The sequence below is a fragment of the Cottoperca gobio genome, chromosome 23 (genome assembly GCF_900634415.1).
Source record: "Cottoperca gobio chromosome 23, fCotGob3.1, whole genome shotgun sequence".
NCBI lineage: Eukaryota > Metazoa > Chordata > Actinopteri > Perciformes > Bovichtidae > Cottoperca > Cottoperca gobio.
The window spans coordinates 9975813-9992500 of NC_041377.1; the positions used below are offsets into that span (position 1 = coordinate 9975813).

General features: G+C 44.3%; 1 protein-coding gene across 1 annotated transcript in view; it reads left to right on the forward strand.

Moving 5' to 3' along the window:
• Window positions 1–10940: 10940 nt before the first annotated feature.
• The window catches only part of chst11 (carbohydrate (chondroitin 4) sulfotransferase 11), a 35661-nt gene continuing 29913 nt past the window's right edge, over window positions 10941–16688 (forward strand). Inside the window, exon 1 of the mRNA XM_029462530.1 lies at window positions 10941–10995. Within this exon, the coding sequence (XP_029318390.1) occupies window positions 10941–10995 (55 nt within the window). The remainder of the gene's footprint in view (window positions 10996–16688) is intronic.

Consider the following 16688-nt stretch of genomic DNA (forward strand, 5'->3'; position numbering starts at 1 on the left):
GCATTTGTATCATTTATATTGTATGTAAAACTAAAAAGTAACTGACTTTCTCATAGTTCTAATCGGAATAAAACATACAATACTTCCATCAGACATGTAGTGAAGTATAAAGTTAGCAGGGTATTTCTTTTTATGCTACTTTACACTTCTATTTCAGAACATTTCAAATGGAAATATTGTGCTATTACTGCTTTAGTTGTTTGCAGATCAAGACTATCTTCTCTATCATATGATGCACATTTAATACTTTAAGTACATTTAGCTGCTAATACTTCTGTACTTGTATGTCCAGGATCGGAGTATTTCTTTCCATTGGTGAAATGTAACTAACTCGATTTACTCAAATACTGTACTAACCTTTAGGTACTTTAATGATTGCACTTTTTACTCTACTACATTTATTTAAAAGCTTCAGTTACTTTGATTTATATTGCTAATAAAATAAATGTATAAAAAATGACAATCTTGTATTCTTTAGTATGTGTGTAAAACATTACTCTGTTGTCTTTCTCGATGTTTAAACAACAGGTTTTATTGTGGCTCGAGAATAGAAGCTCACATCTGGACGCGCTCATTTCCTCAGAGCGGGGGGAGGGGGGGTGTTATCCTGCTCCCCCTCCAGCAGCTCACAAGTGGTACGCTCCGTGTTGGATGCGTTCAGCTCATTGACCAGCGGACAATCCTCATCAGTACCAGCAGAGCCCCGGAGCTTCCAACAAATCGGCCCTTCATTCCCCCACAAAGCGAGCAGCGCCCTCCAGCCTCTCCGCCCGTCATGAAACACACTCTGAGCGAACTGATGAGGATGAGCAGGATATGCCGGATGGTATTTGCCACTTGTTTGGGATCCTTTATTCTGGTCATCTTTTATTTCCAAAGTATGTTCCAACCAGGTAGGATCTCATTCCTCTCTTCTGTGTGTGCGCGCGCGCCCGCGTGTGTGTGTGTGAGAGAGATGTATGATATTGTGTCTGGCACCCGTGTTGACATATCGATTTGTTCAGTCTGTACAGTAACGCAGCGGATAAATAATTGATACTTGTGTGTGTGAATGTGTAAATCATCCAGCCGGAGAACACCGTTTTGAATCAATCTTTCATGAGGCACAATTAGTCTGGATTGAATGTCTTTTTGCGCTTTGTGTCATTTGTGGAGCGTGTTCTTTCCTGGTGGAAGTGTGCGTTTGGGTGTGATTGGATGTGAGCAGCCAGACGTTGTTCGCTCGCTTCCCTTCAGCTGACAAGTGGCATGGAGATGGTCGCGGAGGCTTTTTGTCTCCGGAAACGTGGCTTGGCAACGGGAATCGGTCCATGGGCGGCAGTGGGGTTTTGGCAAAGTGGGCATTTGCAAACTGACGCGATCCACATTTGATCCACATAGAGATTGTTACCACCTGGATCGAGAGCGAAGACCAAGCTTCAATGGGGTAATCAATTTGGAGTCCATATCTAAAAAATAAAGCGTCTTTAGGGAGCATTTAAAATCTATGTCCTGTCGAATCAGTGCGCGCCTGGAGAGCTGATTAACAATTTATCACACAATAAAGAAAATCGTCTCTCAGCCAGCGGGGGTTCCGCGGGGAGAATTTACATCCAATTATGTTAAATTACGAGATTTGATATGTTGCTTTGCCAAACCTAAATCAACGCCCCTCATTGTGATATCCGTGCGTTGTACAGCAGCGCATCTGTGCGCCAAAATCAGAGAACCCTGCGTTCAAACGCGCAAAGGAGGCGCGCCGATCACACAGTCAGAGCTCCTGACCCACAGTACAACAGGTTTACTGTGCAGTGCACGAGGAAAAAAAATCGTTCTGGGTATTTGCTTTCCATTAACAGAAACTGAATCATTCCCAAGCAGAAATGATAATCCCATAATGCTGCTGTTTGAGACAGTGTGTCTGCCAGGCTCAGGGAGCTCGTCTGTATCATGATGTTTTCACATTTGTATTACTCCTTTGATACTTCAGGTTGCAGTATCCATCCAACATTGATAATCTAGTGTCAGTCTATAGGTGATGATGTGAGAACCTTACAGAGGGATTCCTAATGTATCTGAGTAATGGAGGAATGAAACATACACCCTAGAGCACAGATGAGTATCACAGCAGCATGAAACCAGTGCTGTCACATCTCTGATCAGGTGTTCTCTGTAGATCAGCTCTGTGTGAGTCACCACTGTTGCTGCTGGCAGCGGCGGACAATTGATATTTCTAATCCCCACAAAGAAAACCACCTTGATACACCTCCACAGGGAACCTACATGACCACCGTTCCCTCTCCTCTGATCCCTATCTGTGTGAGACTTACTGAACCAATCAGAGGGAATCAAACCTTCTGTGTCAGCAACTTGTGAGCAGATCAATACTCGACCATTCCAGATTCCAGACCCCACTGCTGCATGTAATACTGGCAAAATCTTTTCCCATTCAATTATATTTTATCTTTTCTTCTGATCATAACAACACCTGATATGTAGGGAAGTGTTAAAGTATTAAACCTTGTTACAAACTGGGCTTTTAAATCTCTAATAAACTAACTTTAAGTTTAAACAGAAATTTAAATCCTTTATATATTTCAACATGTTAACAGCTGGGGTCATTTCCTGTCATCAGTTCAAAATCATGTTTATAAACTCAAAGAATTAGGATTTTTTATTATTCTGTAGAGCTGAGATGAGTGGATTAAATGATCTGTGACATCAGATTAATTGTTTGTTTGATTGATACATTCTTTGCGTCAAGCTTTTCAGAAAACATGAAAACGTTAAGTTGTGTTGGTTTTTGTTTTACTATATTTTGTCATTTCATAAAATTAACAATTAATAGAAATAATCCAATAAATGGAACAGCATTAGGGTTAAAGGGTTAGTTCACCCACATGACTAACATCGTGTGGGTTTCATCTGCTGAGTATCTTTCTGTGAGATTTCTGATTTCAACCCATTTAATAATTCAAGAAATATATATATTTTTTAAACATTCTCATAGGAGCTTCTCTCTAAAAAAAGAAATAAGACCCATGAATGCATGTTATTCTCTGTATTATCCAGAGGAAGAGATGTTGAACAGCACTGAATGAGCTTCCACACAGGGAATTGATTGTCAAAAGAAATTGAACCAAGACTCCATTAAACCTGTGGATGCTGCTCCCAGAGTTGTGCCAATCTCTGCAGGCATTGCATCAGCTTCTGCCACACACACACACACACACACACACACACACACACACACACACACACACACACACACACACACACACACACACACACACACACACACAAAGTGGTTGTTTTATTCTGCTGTGGTGATGACAGGGTGCTGATCCGGGATGCTCTGATTGAAGAGGAGATGTCTAAAGCAGGGTGTTTGTGCAGCAGCCGGGATATAAGTTTTAATGCTGCAGTGTGTATTTACGCGTGATTACACAGGTGAGAACGGATACGGGTGAGCAGTGTGTGAATGTGTGTGTATGTTAGTGTTGTTGACTTCCTTTACAACCCTTCTTATTATCTATCTCTCAATCTGTTTACCTTCTGGAATAACTGCCCTCTTTCCTAATCCCCCATCTGCACATTTTCACTCTCCCTATTATTCCCTCTTTACACACACACACACACACACACACACACACACACACACACACACACACACACACACACACACACACACACACACACACACACACACACACACGTCACAAGCGTCTCCCTGCTTCAGGCATGTTTAGCAGCCCTGGGAATTCTGTCTGGCCTCCCAGTGCAAACTCTCACCTCTCTTCCAGGACCTGCGGGGTCGTGACCTCTTGTAAAATAGACAGAGGAGGGAGGGGTGGCAGTACTATCACACTGTGGCCTTAACTAACACACACACACACACAGAGCCAGGCTTAAAGGCTCGCAGTATGTTCCAAATAAAAATGAAGTTGACGTGTTAAGATCTTTGCCTCTGCATGCACTGCGACTCATAAGATTCTCCATCTGCTGGGGAAGCGGCAGAGCAGCAGCAGCAGAGCTGGGGAGACATCAGCCTGCAGCGCTCTGTTCGACAGCAGGTTGAGAGGACTTACATTTAGTTTGGAGCTTCTAGTCTGCCATAGTCAAAGCATGGCAGCAGTGAAAACATCCTGTAATCTACATGTCATGCTCAGTGTCCAGGTGAGCTATTTGTACCTGTGCAGTAAATATGCTGTTACACAGTGATGTCGGTGGCACCTAGGGACGTCCTGACTGTAGGAAGATGTGATTTAGTTGTTTTTTATTTATTGTTAATATTTAATCTTAGTCATTTCGTTAAAGTGACATGTCCTGGTGGTATCTCAGAACATAGTTTTCATTCTGAGATATCTGAGAAATCACACAAACATAATACAGAGCATCAGAATATATTTCATGTGATGTGATTTATGTCCATAAACTGCATCGCAATAACTTTACAGCATTATTATGAGTCTTTTCAGTAACTGAATATCTTTGGTTGGACAAAACTAAACGTTTTCACTCGTCACGTATTGGCCAAAACCCTTAAAGAGTTTAGTTCTAAAGGGGAAATTAATCTGACAGATCGACTGCTGGCGTCGCAGAGAGCTCACCTCAGATCATCACTCAGGTTATTTCAGATGCTTACTGACTGCAGTTCTGCCTGCTTACCTCTAATATTGAGACATGAGCAGCGAAAGCTTTTTCCACCACACTAGATTCCCTGTGCGGCACATTACTGCAGACACACAAATACAAACAGCCTCGTGCGTCATCCGTGGCAAATGGAGGTTGCGACCTCTGTACCCCCTCGTTTAGTTTAGCCGCTGCTCGCTGACAGCCGTGAGCGAGCACCTGTGGCCTTCCACCTCCAACTTGTCTCTCTGAATCCACTTTGAGCCTCAAGTTACTTTGGGACTGTGGAAGATCTCGTCTGCCTCATCAGTCTGAGTCTCCGCTGCTCCTTTTAAAGGCATTGTTACTGCTGAGATCAGCTCGGCTAATAAGGCAGTTTGCTCTGTGGGCTGCTTGTTTGCTTTCTTTGTGAAGTGCCTCCGGGATATTTTGGAGTGTGTGTGTGTGTGTGTGTGTGTGTGTGTGTGCTGAGACTGCACTTCTGTTCACCCTCTATACTTGTGCCTCAAAGTCGCAAACTCGCATTTCACGTCTCCCACAAAGGCCTTGTGCCTCTGACGCGACTGCGCCCGGAGACAGACCGGACCGGAGGGACTCATTTGAAATCCCAACATGATATTTAGTTTTACTCTCTGTGCGCCCGTGTGTGTGTGAGGGAGAGGTTTCAATAACTACGGAGCTGCTCTGCTGGTGTTAAGCAAGAAATGGGAAAGTCTTGAGAAAGAATGAAAAAATCTTGCCTGGAATTTCTACAGGAAACTCTAAATTCCTCACCTCCGATGGTCTGTGGCTGTAACTGAAGCTGTGGTGCTCAGGGAGACTACTGAGTCGCCGGGCCGGTGGCCTCAAACATGGGACCTTCTTATCCTCCAACCCTCCTATACAAGTCTCCTATGGAGGCTCTAACTGTAAGTGATTCTTTCTAAGTGTCACACGATCATAATCACTCATCCATGGAGGCTCTACTCTCCTGATGCTGATGGATTTGGTGATGTACTGACAACTTGCAGGTCGTGTGACGCAGCTAACACGAAAGCTTTCACCATTTAGGCTCATTTCACTCCGTGAGCGTAGTCGCCGCTGGTTTGTTAATTGACTATGAAGTTTGTTTTGCTCAATGATCGCATCATTGAAATACACTTCAGTGTGCACTCAAAGGTCAGCTGTCACGCAGCTGTGTGAGCAAATCCACTGATTAATTTCACTGAAATTAATTGATGTCGCTTCAAAATGCTGCTGTTATAAACGCTGGTGTGCTGGAGAGTCTCCACATTACAGGAAGCTCACAATTACTTTGTGTGTTTTCCTGCTTCTCCATTAAGGACTTGTGGCTTGTGAAGCGTGTCGGCTGCTCCTCAGGTTTCTGTGAGAGCCTGAAGGCATCACACACCATGAGGCCGCTGAGCAAGGAGATGACCAACAGATGAAATGACAATAATAAATAGATAACTGTTTGTGTATGTGTGAGATTGAATTCATGCTCATGGGGGCTGTTGTTCATCCCCACCTCCCGGCCCCAGTCATTGTCCCCTGCCTACTGTGTGTGTGTGTGTGTGTGTGTGTGTATTGTGAGAGTGTATCCCGGACGTCCTGTTTGTGTGTTTTTAGTGCTACTGCTGTTTTCCTGCCCAGCTTTGCTGCTAAATCCCAGATCAAACATCCCAACATCAGGGGGGAGGGGTCGATCCCCTGCTGCGTCCCACCGTAGCGTCCACATCCTGCACCAGTGCACGTACTTACCAACCTTAAAACCTAAAAAGTGTTCCAGTACATCCAGATCAGCTGCCACACAGACAGTAACACAGTCTGTTTCTCAGGCAAAGTGTCCTTTGTGATCGGAACATCACAACAGTGCCTCTCCAACAGGGCACAATGTGGGTATAATGCGTCTTTAGCTCATAATGTGTCTTTAGTGTCTTCCTTGTTTTAAGTGCCCCACATGTCCTCCTGAATTCGCTCCACCGTCTGGACGGGGTCAGGCAGCAGCCGGAGGACTCCACATTTACTAGACTGAGTTGATGACCATCTGCAAGAGCGTCTGGACTTCATTAGAAAGGCAATGAAGGGGCTGCCACAAAGGACACACGCACACACACTCTTTTTCGGATCTCGATTGAGCCTGGACTGGAAAGATTTCCTCATCTTCCTAGCCTTGTCAGGACGCTTTTGTCCCTGAAAGTATAGACATAAAACACACACTAACACACACACAAATGGCCATTAAGTCATTAGTAGAAATAGTGAGACACCCCCGTAGCTCAGAATATCAGGCAGGCCTATTGTGAGGGGGGAAAGACCCTGTTGCCTCGGGTGTGTGTGTGTGTGTGTGTGTGTGTGCTTCAGCTGTGCGTCATCAGTGAGGCCTCCCTGCCTGAGGGAATTCACACACATGGAGCACACTCTCTCTCACAGCAGACACATACCGGTAGTGTTGCACATGGGAAAACTGCTGTCACCCGCCTTCTTTCCCTCGCTGAAACCCCCCGTGTGTCTGTGATCCTCCTGGTCCCACGCCAACTTATACAAGTCTGCGATTGCAACCAAACTATGTTAAATAGTGTCATAAACCGTACACGTGACGTGTGTGTCCTCATGTTGTACACAAACGGGTGAAAGATGCGACGTGTTGCGGCGCAGACGTCTGTATTAACAGATGATGGTGTCTCAGATGTTTCAGGGGGTTTCTCTCCATCCCTGATGATCATTTAGCTCATCTCCCGATGAATCAGAGGTGGGGACGCTAATGATGTGTATGTCTGCGCCTCAACATCTGCCTGCCACGAATCGTAAAAAAGCATCTCAGGTCGATTGGGCTGTTAAATGCGTGTTTTGACGGGTATCAGACTTGTGTTTCCCAAAGACAAAGAGTCTGGTTCATATTTAATCACACCTATTACATTTACTGTAGTGTGTGTGTGTGTGTGTGTGTGTGTGTGCCTCTGTGTGTGTGTGTGTGTGTGTGCAGGCGGCGGGTTAAAATGTACACCAGTAAACTGAGACATGGCTACCATCTGTCAGACTTCCATGTTCAACACTGACATCTGGTGTGTGTGTGTGTGTGTGTGTGTGTGTGTGTGTGTGTGTGTGTGTGTGTGTGTGTGTGTGTGTGTGTGTGTGTGTGTGTGTGTGTGTGTGTGTGTGTGTGCAGAGGAAAAGGATGTCTGCTACTGGAAGGAAAAGAGCCAGCACTTATTGGAAGCAGGGAATTTCTTAAATCCGGCAGCAACACAAATGTGGATCTTGATGTCGGTAACCAGAGCGTCTGCACGCTTCTGAGATTTACTGTTCGTTGTTCTTTTCAGTGGACGGCAGGAACATAAGATGAGACGAGTCTTTGAGTCTTTGAGTCCAGAGTAATAAACCATGAAACATTCCAATGATTCGTATTGATTTGTCACGTCCTATGAGCGGAGCAGATTTACTCCCAGACACTAGCCCGGTCACACAAGTGTTTAAAAGTTGATGAAATGTCTGTGTAATTAAAAGTAAGGGTTAAAGATGCAAAGTTATGTTCAATATGTTATAGATTGTTTTGTAGTCTTTATTTTATCAGTATAACAGGAATAATTTAAATTATTAATGGGCGGCGAAATGCAATGACCATTTTCAAATGAAAGCTCCTTTAAAGCGTACTTCACGGTAGAATACTGTATTTATCTCACAGGTGGAGTCTGTGCACCGGCATCACAGGCAGTAATATTTAAAGTGAATAATATATGAGATCATTTGTTAAATGGTTTTAATTTATCTAATTGTACTTTAGCATTCAGGATAAGGTCATTTTTGATATACAAATAATTTATTTCTGAGTGCTGAACAATGCATTATGCATCAATAGTGTATTAATCCACTGCAGAAAATAGTCCCCAACAAATGCACTAGTTCCTCCTGTTAATGTTTGTTGAACACCAAAGCTCCCAAGCTGGTTTTGGAAATGATTTAGCCTTTAAAAAGAATGAAAATTATATATTTATGACCCATTTTAAAAGATTTACATCTTTAGTAGGAATAGAGGAGCTGCATTATTCTCTCGTCTGCTTTATTAACGATATGATCAAACAGAAAACCAGATTTACTTTATAGTAACTCATCATTCTTTTCAGACGAACGTTATTATTCAGCCGTCTTCAGAGGCCCGTTCTGTTGCAGAACCAGTTTAACACACACAGCACTTTGTTTTCCACCTCTGGCAACATGGAGTTTATTCCCCAGCTTTGTTTCAACAAACAAAGATTGTATTTTTGTACACAATGAATAGTGTAGAACATTATGTGAGTTCTTTCTGCTCACGAAGATATGAAAGTAGAGCGCTAACCACCGCACTTCATTTGTGATTTAGTGAATGAGTTGCTAAGGGATTCATTTTCTTAATTATGTATTTCTCACCAACACGCAGAAGATTCTCACATGCAGCTCCTCCAGGTCATGTCTTGATCATTGCAGGGTTGCAGTGCATGTGTGAAAGAGGCTCAAGATTGCTCAGTGCTATAATATGTCTACGATCTTGTAGTCCTTAGGTGTGTGTGTGTGTGTGTGTGATCAGTGTACGGTGGGAGTGGAGCGGTCACTGGTCATTGTACACAACTTTCCTTCTTGTCTGCAGGCGCTGAGCAGCAGCAGGCGGAGATGGGAATGTAATCACACCGCCACTGCCGATAAACATTGATTTGGTTGTTAGGTTTTAGCCCCGAGCAGTAAGTCGAGAGTGGCGTGTGTTAGCCACATTTGGGCATTAATAACGGCGTAGCAGGGGGGGGGGGGGCATTTTCAGGCAGTGACAGAATGGCTTTCAGACCATATCTCACAGGCAGTGTGTGTGTGTGTGTGTAGGCATGCAGTATTGGCAAAATGACATATTTGCCTCCAGAGGATAAGACAACAAGTGTGTGTGTGTGTGTGTGTGTGTGTGTGTGACCGGAATCCTCATCTATAGGAATGTCAGCGCATTGATTTAGGAATTAAGGAAAGTAAGTGACCATGGTAAGCTCTTTGAAAGTCAACCCACAACTGTGTGTGTGTGTGTGTGTGTGTGTGTGTGTGTGTGTGTGTGTGTGTGTGTGTGTGTGTGTGTGTGTGTGTGTGTGTGTGTGTGTGTGTGTGTGTGTGTGTGTGTGTGAGGAAAGACAGTTGACAGTGTGTGTAGGTGTCCTTGGCTGCCAGATGTACTGTAGACTGTATGGCGTAAGAGAAGTGAATCATGGCTTTAATTAAGTTGAGCAGGGCTGAGCCGTGTCTCATTAAACGGCTGCTGGAGGAACATATAAAGTGTCCTGCTCCACACCAGCTACTGGGACACTTTACTCAACAACTGGGAGAGACTTTCCACTCCTCCTCCCCCTCCTCCCCCTCCAGTCTCTCTCTGGATTTGAATTTATTCTTTTCTGCAAAGAAAAGGAATAACGCACTCTCAGATACTCTATAAACATTGCTAAATGTCATCGCTCTTTGGTATTCTGCTCCTTCCAGGAGGGAAACTGTGATAAAGTACTGCAGTTAACTTTCTCAGTGTACCCGCTTCCTCTAAATGTGTCTCATCTTGCTCTGCTTCAGTTAGAGATTTCCTACATTTCTAGAATATAGAAGAGCGATACATCAAATGTGAGCCCTGGCTTTACCTTAAATGGGAACTCCTCCAATTTCACACACAAAGGTCAGTTAACTTGATGAGCTTTACTCAGGCTGTGTGATGTCTGACAGAATCTCCCAGAGGAGGTCATCTAGGTTATCTCAGACAGGAAGTGCTGTTGTTGAGATGATGCATTATGGGACATTTGCAGTGTTATCCTAAAGGCAGGATATCTCAGCCTCTACAACGTTAATGTTTTGCATCATCCTACAAGCAAACCATCTTGTCCCTGCTTGAATTCTGGTCTCATTTCTGCTGCTGTTGGTGTAGAAAAGTTGCCTCCACGTCTCTTTCTTGATGCATTTATCTTGTATGATTGTTGACACAATATGCACACTGTACACCCCAAATACAGAAATGTGTTCAACTTTTTTGATTTGAAGCACTTTTCCAGCTCTTCTTCTTCTATCGATGTGTTTTTGTCCTTTTCCACAACGGTTACTGTTGTAGACAGTGGAATGACTTGAGCCGTTCTTCCTGATTAATTGTGCAGCCGAACACTGTTCCTCCCATCACTCACAAGTCCTTCACTTCCCTCCTCTTTCTCCTTCCCTTCATGCATCTCTCTTTCCCATTATCCGTCCATCTGGGCTCAGTGTCAAGGGAGTTTTTCCAGCAACGTTTATTCTGCCAGCGTGGCCATTTTGGCCCGTGGAGCTGGTGGACGCTGCCATCGGCTGCAGACTCTACGGTGCAGTGCGCCATGGCGGCGCAGAGCCTGCTTAGCTCAAAGAGTCCTCTCATGTCCCTCCAAACGGGTCAGGGCGGACATGTTGGCAGAGCAGAGCAAGCTAACCTCTCCTCATCCCTGACTCAGCAAGAAGAGGACACACACACACACACACACACACACACACACACACACACACACACACACACACACACACACACACACACACACACACACACACACTAGCCTTAACAAACCCTAAAGATGGAGCTGTGGAGTGGATTGAAAAGGCAATCTTGCTGCACAACTTCTCTCATGAAGTTAGGGAGCAGGAGCATGATTGTGTTTATGACGATCTGCCTGTTAGATTTTTGAATTGTTGACACAAACCTGAAAGTGGAGTTAAAGGAGTCTGAATAATGAGGAATCACGGCTCTACACAACTCTGCACAACTCTCCAGTCTCCAATCCTGTCCGATATCACTACCAAATGTCAAGGCCGTTAAATGCTCCAGACTAAAACTAATGGAAAGTAGATAAGACCCCCAGAAGAGAGTTAAGGTCCCCTTGTGTTTTACTAAAGATGTTAAAGGTTCTTTTGGCATTCTTGATCAGTTTCAGATCCTTTACAATAGAAATCAATGTCAGTGGAGGGAAAGTGGAGTCAAAACATACGTTTGCAAACCAGCAGTTCATATCTCAGAAGCTCTCGTATTATTATTATTATTATTATTATTATTATTATTATTATTATTATTATTATTATTATTATTATTATTATTATTATTATTATTATTATTATTATTATTATTATTAACAGCAAATATTTTCTCATGAGGCACCAATGCATTTTGTTGTCTGATCCTGAAAATAATTCAGAATTGTCCAGACACTTACTGTATGTTGAGTCCACAAATAATTGCAACTTTCTGACACACTTTCCCATGAGCCCCTTTCTCCCTCTCTCTTTCTCTTTCTCTCCCTTTCTCTCCCACTCTCTTTCTCTCCACACAATTCCACCTTCAAACAAGCGTGAATGAAGCGTCTGTGGTGCGGTGTCTGGCCGGGTCACACCAGGACACACCGTGTCTGCACAGGACTGAGGAAAGAGGGCAGGAAAAGAGGGATAAGAGGAAAGAAATAGAAGGATAGAAACAGAGGAAGAGGAGGAAGGAACAGGAAACTGTGACAGCAATGGAGAGAATAGAGATCACACGAGTCCAGAGGAAGTCTTGACTTTCTCTTTGATAGGACTTATGATAATAAAGCTTGAGTAAATGACCAGATCTTAATGCCCCTGGTATTATTAGTTCTCGAGTTTCAGTAAATCCGCACCATATTTTCCCTGAGCCCTGCTTCCTGGTGTGGAGAGGATGTGGCCTTGCTCGTTTTGTTTTCTCTTTGGCTTGTCTAAAGGCAGATAAACATGGTGGAAGTGATTTTTCGCTGGCTTTCACTCCTCCACCCTCTTCTCTGTGGCCAGTTCAGATCAAAGATTCATGAAGAGACAAAGCTGTGAAGAACACTTCGCTGTTTAAAGCCGTACAGAGGCTCCGAGAGTCTTCACAGTAATTATACTAATGTCTCAAAATGAATGTATTTATGTCTTGATGACATGCGACAGGACACGTAGCACTTTTAAAAGAGTTGTTTGTGAGTCTGCTTACTGTGCTGGAGTTAGAGCCAAACCACATGCAGACAAGCAGAACGTCATAATACCAGAGGGTTAATGACAGCTGTCTGCTGCTGTCTGCAGTCTGCTGCTGCTGTCTGCTGTCTTCTGTCTGCTGTCTACTGTCTGCTGCTGTCTGTTGCTGTCTGTTAGCTGTATGTTGCTGTCTGCTGTCTGCTGCTGTCTGCAGGCTGCTTCAGGCTGCTGCAGTCTGCTGCTGCTGTCTGCTGTCTGCTGCAGTCTGCTGCTGTCTGCAGTCTGCTGTCTGCTGCAGTCTGCTGCTGCTGTCTGCTGTCTGCTGTCTACTGTCTGCTGCTGTCTGTTGCTGTCTGTTAGCTGTATGCTGCTGTCTGCTGTCTGCTGCTGTCTGCAGGCTGCTTCAGGCTGCTGCAGTCTGCTGCTGCTGTCTGCTGTCTGCTGCAGTCCGCTGCTGTCTGCAGTCTGCTGTCTGCTGCAGTCTACTGCTGCTGTCTGCAGTCTGCTGCAGTCTGCTGCTGTCTGCTGCTGTCTGCTGTCTGCTGCAGTCTGCTGCTGCTGTCTGCTGCTGTCTGTTAGCTGTATGTTGCTGTCTGCTGTCTGCTGCTGTCTGCAGGCTGCTGCAGGCTGCTGCAGGCTGCTGCAGGCTGCTGCAGTCTGCTGCTGCTGTCTGTTGCTGTCTGTTGCTGTCTGCTGCTGTCTGCAGGCTGCTGCAGTCTGCTGCTGTCTGCAGGCTGCTGCAGTCTGCTGCTGTCTGCTGCTGTCTTCTGCTGTCTGCAGTCTGCTCCTCTCTTCCTCCTCTCTGTGTAACATCATTGTATCCTCCTGCAGCAGTTCATATGTTATCTTATCAAAAGTTATTCCTCATTTTTAGTGAGTCCATTGACACTTAACACTGTTATATTATATTTTCTGGAGATGGATGACGTGCAACAGAGGTTGATTGAATAGTCAGTCAATAGTAATCATTTTAATAATTTCTAAAGCCAAAATGAGTGAAACGCACTTGTTGTAAATGTGAATATATGCTGAATGAATCGATGAATCTAGAAAATAATCTGTCGATGAATCAATAGTGGAAAGAATCATTAGTGAAATTAATGAGTCATCATTAGAATCCGTTTTAACTGTGAATCCAGGCCGACTGATCCAGTAACTGAACTCCTCCTGTATGAAGCCTGCAGACCAGGGTCCAAGTGAGTGAGAAGTAATGATCTATGATGGTAGTTTGGGAGGAATGTGTGTCCAATACTTTGGGAAACTGATATTACGTTCTCCTCTCCCCTTCTCTCATATCCTCTTCTCCTCTCCTCATATCTTCTCCTCTTCTCTCATCTCCTCCCCTCTCCTCTCTTCCTCCTCTCCTCTCCTCTTCTCTGCTCTCCCCTTCCCTCCTTTCCTTTCCTCTCCTTCCCTCCTCTCCCCTCCTCTCCTCTCCTTCCTCCTCTCCCTCCTCTCATCTCCTTCCCTTCTCTCCCCTCCTCTCCCCTCTCCTCCTGTGGACCCTCATCTTGTAGCACATGGTGCCTTCACCAGGCAGCTCAGGACCACCTCAAAGTAATCTGTCACTCCTCGCCTGAGAAGGTCCATCTGTCATCTGCTTCTGTGCATGTGGAAGAATTGTATATGTACCCAAAGGTTCTCGCCTGTGTGCTCCATGAATCACAGGTGACGGTAATTAGGAGATATTTATGAGGACTGGCTGGGCATCTGTTACCTGCTGATAGAAGCAGGGAAACGATGGAGGGAGCGTCGAGCAGAAGAGGAGAACGAGAGAGAGACATGGCAGAGAAAGGGGAAAACTAATGCACAAAGCTTTTACACCTTCCTCCTACCACCAGCTTGCTTTGCAGGCGGGATGGGGTTGCCATGGCGATTGGTAGCGAGGGCTGCAATGGGAGCAGATTAACGTCCCGGTTGGCTCGAGTCCGCCAACACAGTAGCGCAGCAGAAGTGGGACTTCAGAAAGTTAGTGTCTGGAGGAGCTTTGTTGAGTCTGTTTTCACCTCGCAGGTTTTAATGTGAGGCTTTGAACAAATCTATCTGTATTTACCAGGTGAGAACCTTCATCATGTCGACCATGTTTACTGCATGACCACAACGCTTCTTTGAGTTCATCCAATGGGGTTTGAAGCCTGTATCATTTTCTCACCCCATGGAGAACCGTATGACCCTTTAATTGGGGTTTAAATACAAAAATTATAAATTTGTCACATGGTTTCCACGTGGCATTGGCAATATGATTGCCAAGAAAGAAAATAATGTGACAGCACTTTGTCTGTGTGAGTGTGAATGCCTTATTTACCTGCTGAAATGCTTTTATTGCACATTTCTGTCTGTTTTTACAAGTATATTTTAAGACATTTTATTAAGACGTCTCCCTGTTTTAATTTGCTGTTGCAGCTATTTGCAGTAAATGCAAACTCAGCACTTCCTCCATGTTTCCCTTTTGTCTTATTCATTTTAGCATAACGTACATTTCCACAGCAAACAAAGGCCATGCCACTTCTGTAAATGTAATTGCTGAATTTATGATAGTAGGGCGGCCCCCTTATAGTCAACTAACTGATCGTTTAGTCTTAATCAACTAAGATTTATTTAGTCGATTACGCATTTATTTATGCTTTTTTCATGCTGAATGACTTAGATCCAAGAAATGTGTTAAATCTTTGGTAAAAACAAAATTTAAAGGCTTTTGCATGATTCTTTCTTTAATTGAGGACGGTCCTACATGATGGGTTATTCCATGCATTATTTTTCCTTTGTTAATTACCCACAATGCAACTTGACTCGACTAGTAGCAGCTAATGTAGCCTCGAGCAGAGATGAGGAGCGAGCTGCAAATATCTAGTGAGCTCAAGACTCGAGAGACATCACTTGAGGACATTTATCTTCACACAGCTCTCTGTGGAGATACAGTAGAACTCCCCAACACCTGCAAACACACTTTGATGTGTGAAGTTGGTGCATTTCCCCTTTAGGTTGAAAAATACTGGAATTCTCTTTTAATGAATGGAAGTTGTGCTTGTGCTAGTATTTGTAGTGCTGTGGAAATGAAAATTATGCTGAATGTACTCCAGTGAAGACCTTTCTCATCTTCACCAGGGCTTCATTAGGGACTAGCAGGTCAGACCTCCAGATGTTATTGGAGAATCGCGTACTTACTCTCTGCTTCTCTGCTCTTTTATCTGCTCTCCATGGCCGCCTCTTTATCTTTCTGTGTTGTGATAGCTCGGACACATGTTTTCTGCTTCAGTGCCGTCCGGAATCGATTCCCCACACATCCTCCTGCCAAGTTATGGCCATGGTCAGCTGTAGATCTGACTGATGGAGAAAAGAGACGCATAAGATGCTGCTTTGTGTCCCTGCTGTGTCCCAGGGTCCAGCAGCTCACTGAATCATGCTCAGTCACACACACACACACACACACACACACACACACACACACACACACACACACACAGACACACACACACACACACACACACACACACACACAGACACACACACACACACACACATACACACACACACACACACACAGACACACACACACACACACACATACACACACACGGGCAAACAGGGCCTTAATTTCCCCTTTCTGTCTATTTTAAGACGACTCGCAGTCCTCGAAAAAAAAGCCACACTATAATTTAGTGGTGCATAACTGCAGAGTTAGAGAGGAGGCAGCATTAAAGGTATCTGAGTGCACTGAAGCGAGAGCCAGACACATGGCAGGACAACACACACATGACTCAGTGCCTCTCTCCTTCATTTATCTCTCATTCAGTCTAATGCAACGTTCTCGCAAATGAGCTCTTTGCATTTCCTGTGAATTGTTCTACAAAAAATGAAAATAAAATCTACTAAAATAGCTGAAATGGCTCAGCACTCGCAGACGGGCACAGGTTTCTGGCTGTCATTGTTTGTCCTCTGCTGAGGCAATAAGCAATAAACAAATGAAGGCTGGAGTGGATGGCGTGTTCGGTAATCTTCCTGTTTCTGTGTGGGCGTCTGCAGGAAACAAAAGATTAAACAAAGGGACAGAAACATGGCCGTCCATTTACACGTCTTGCTCCATGTTTGTCTCTACGTGTGAAAGTGTCGCGTCGAGGAGGTGAAGAAGTGAG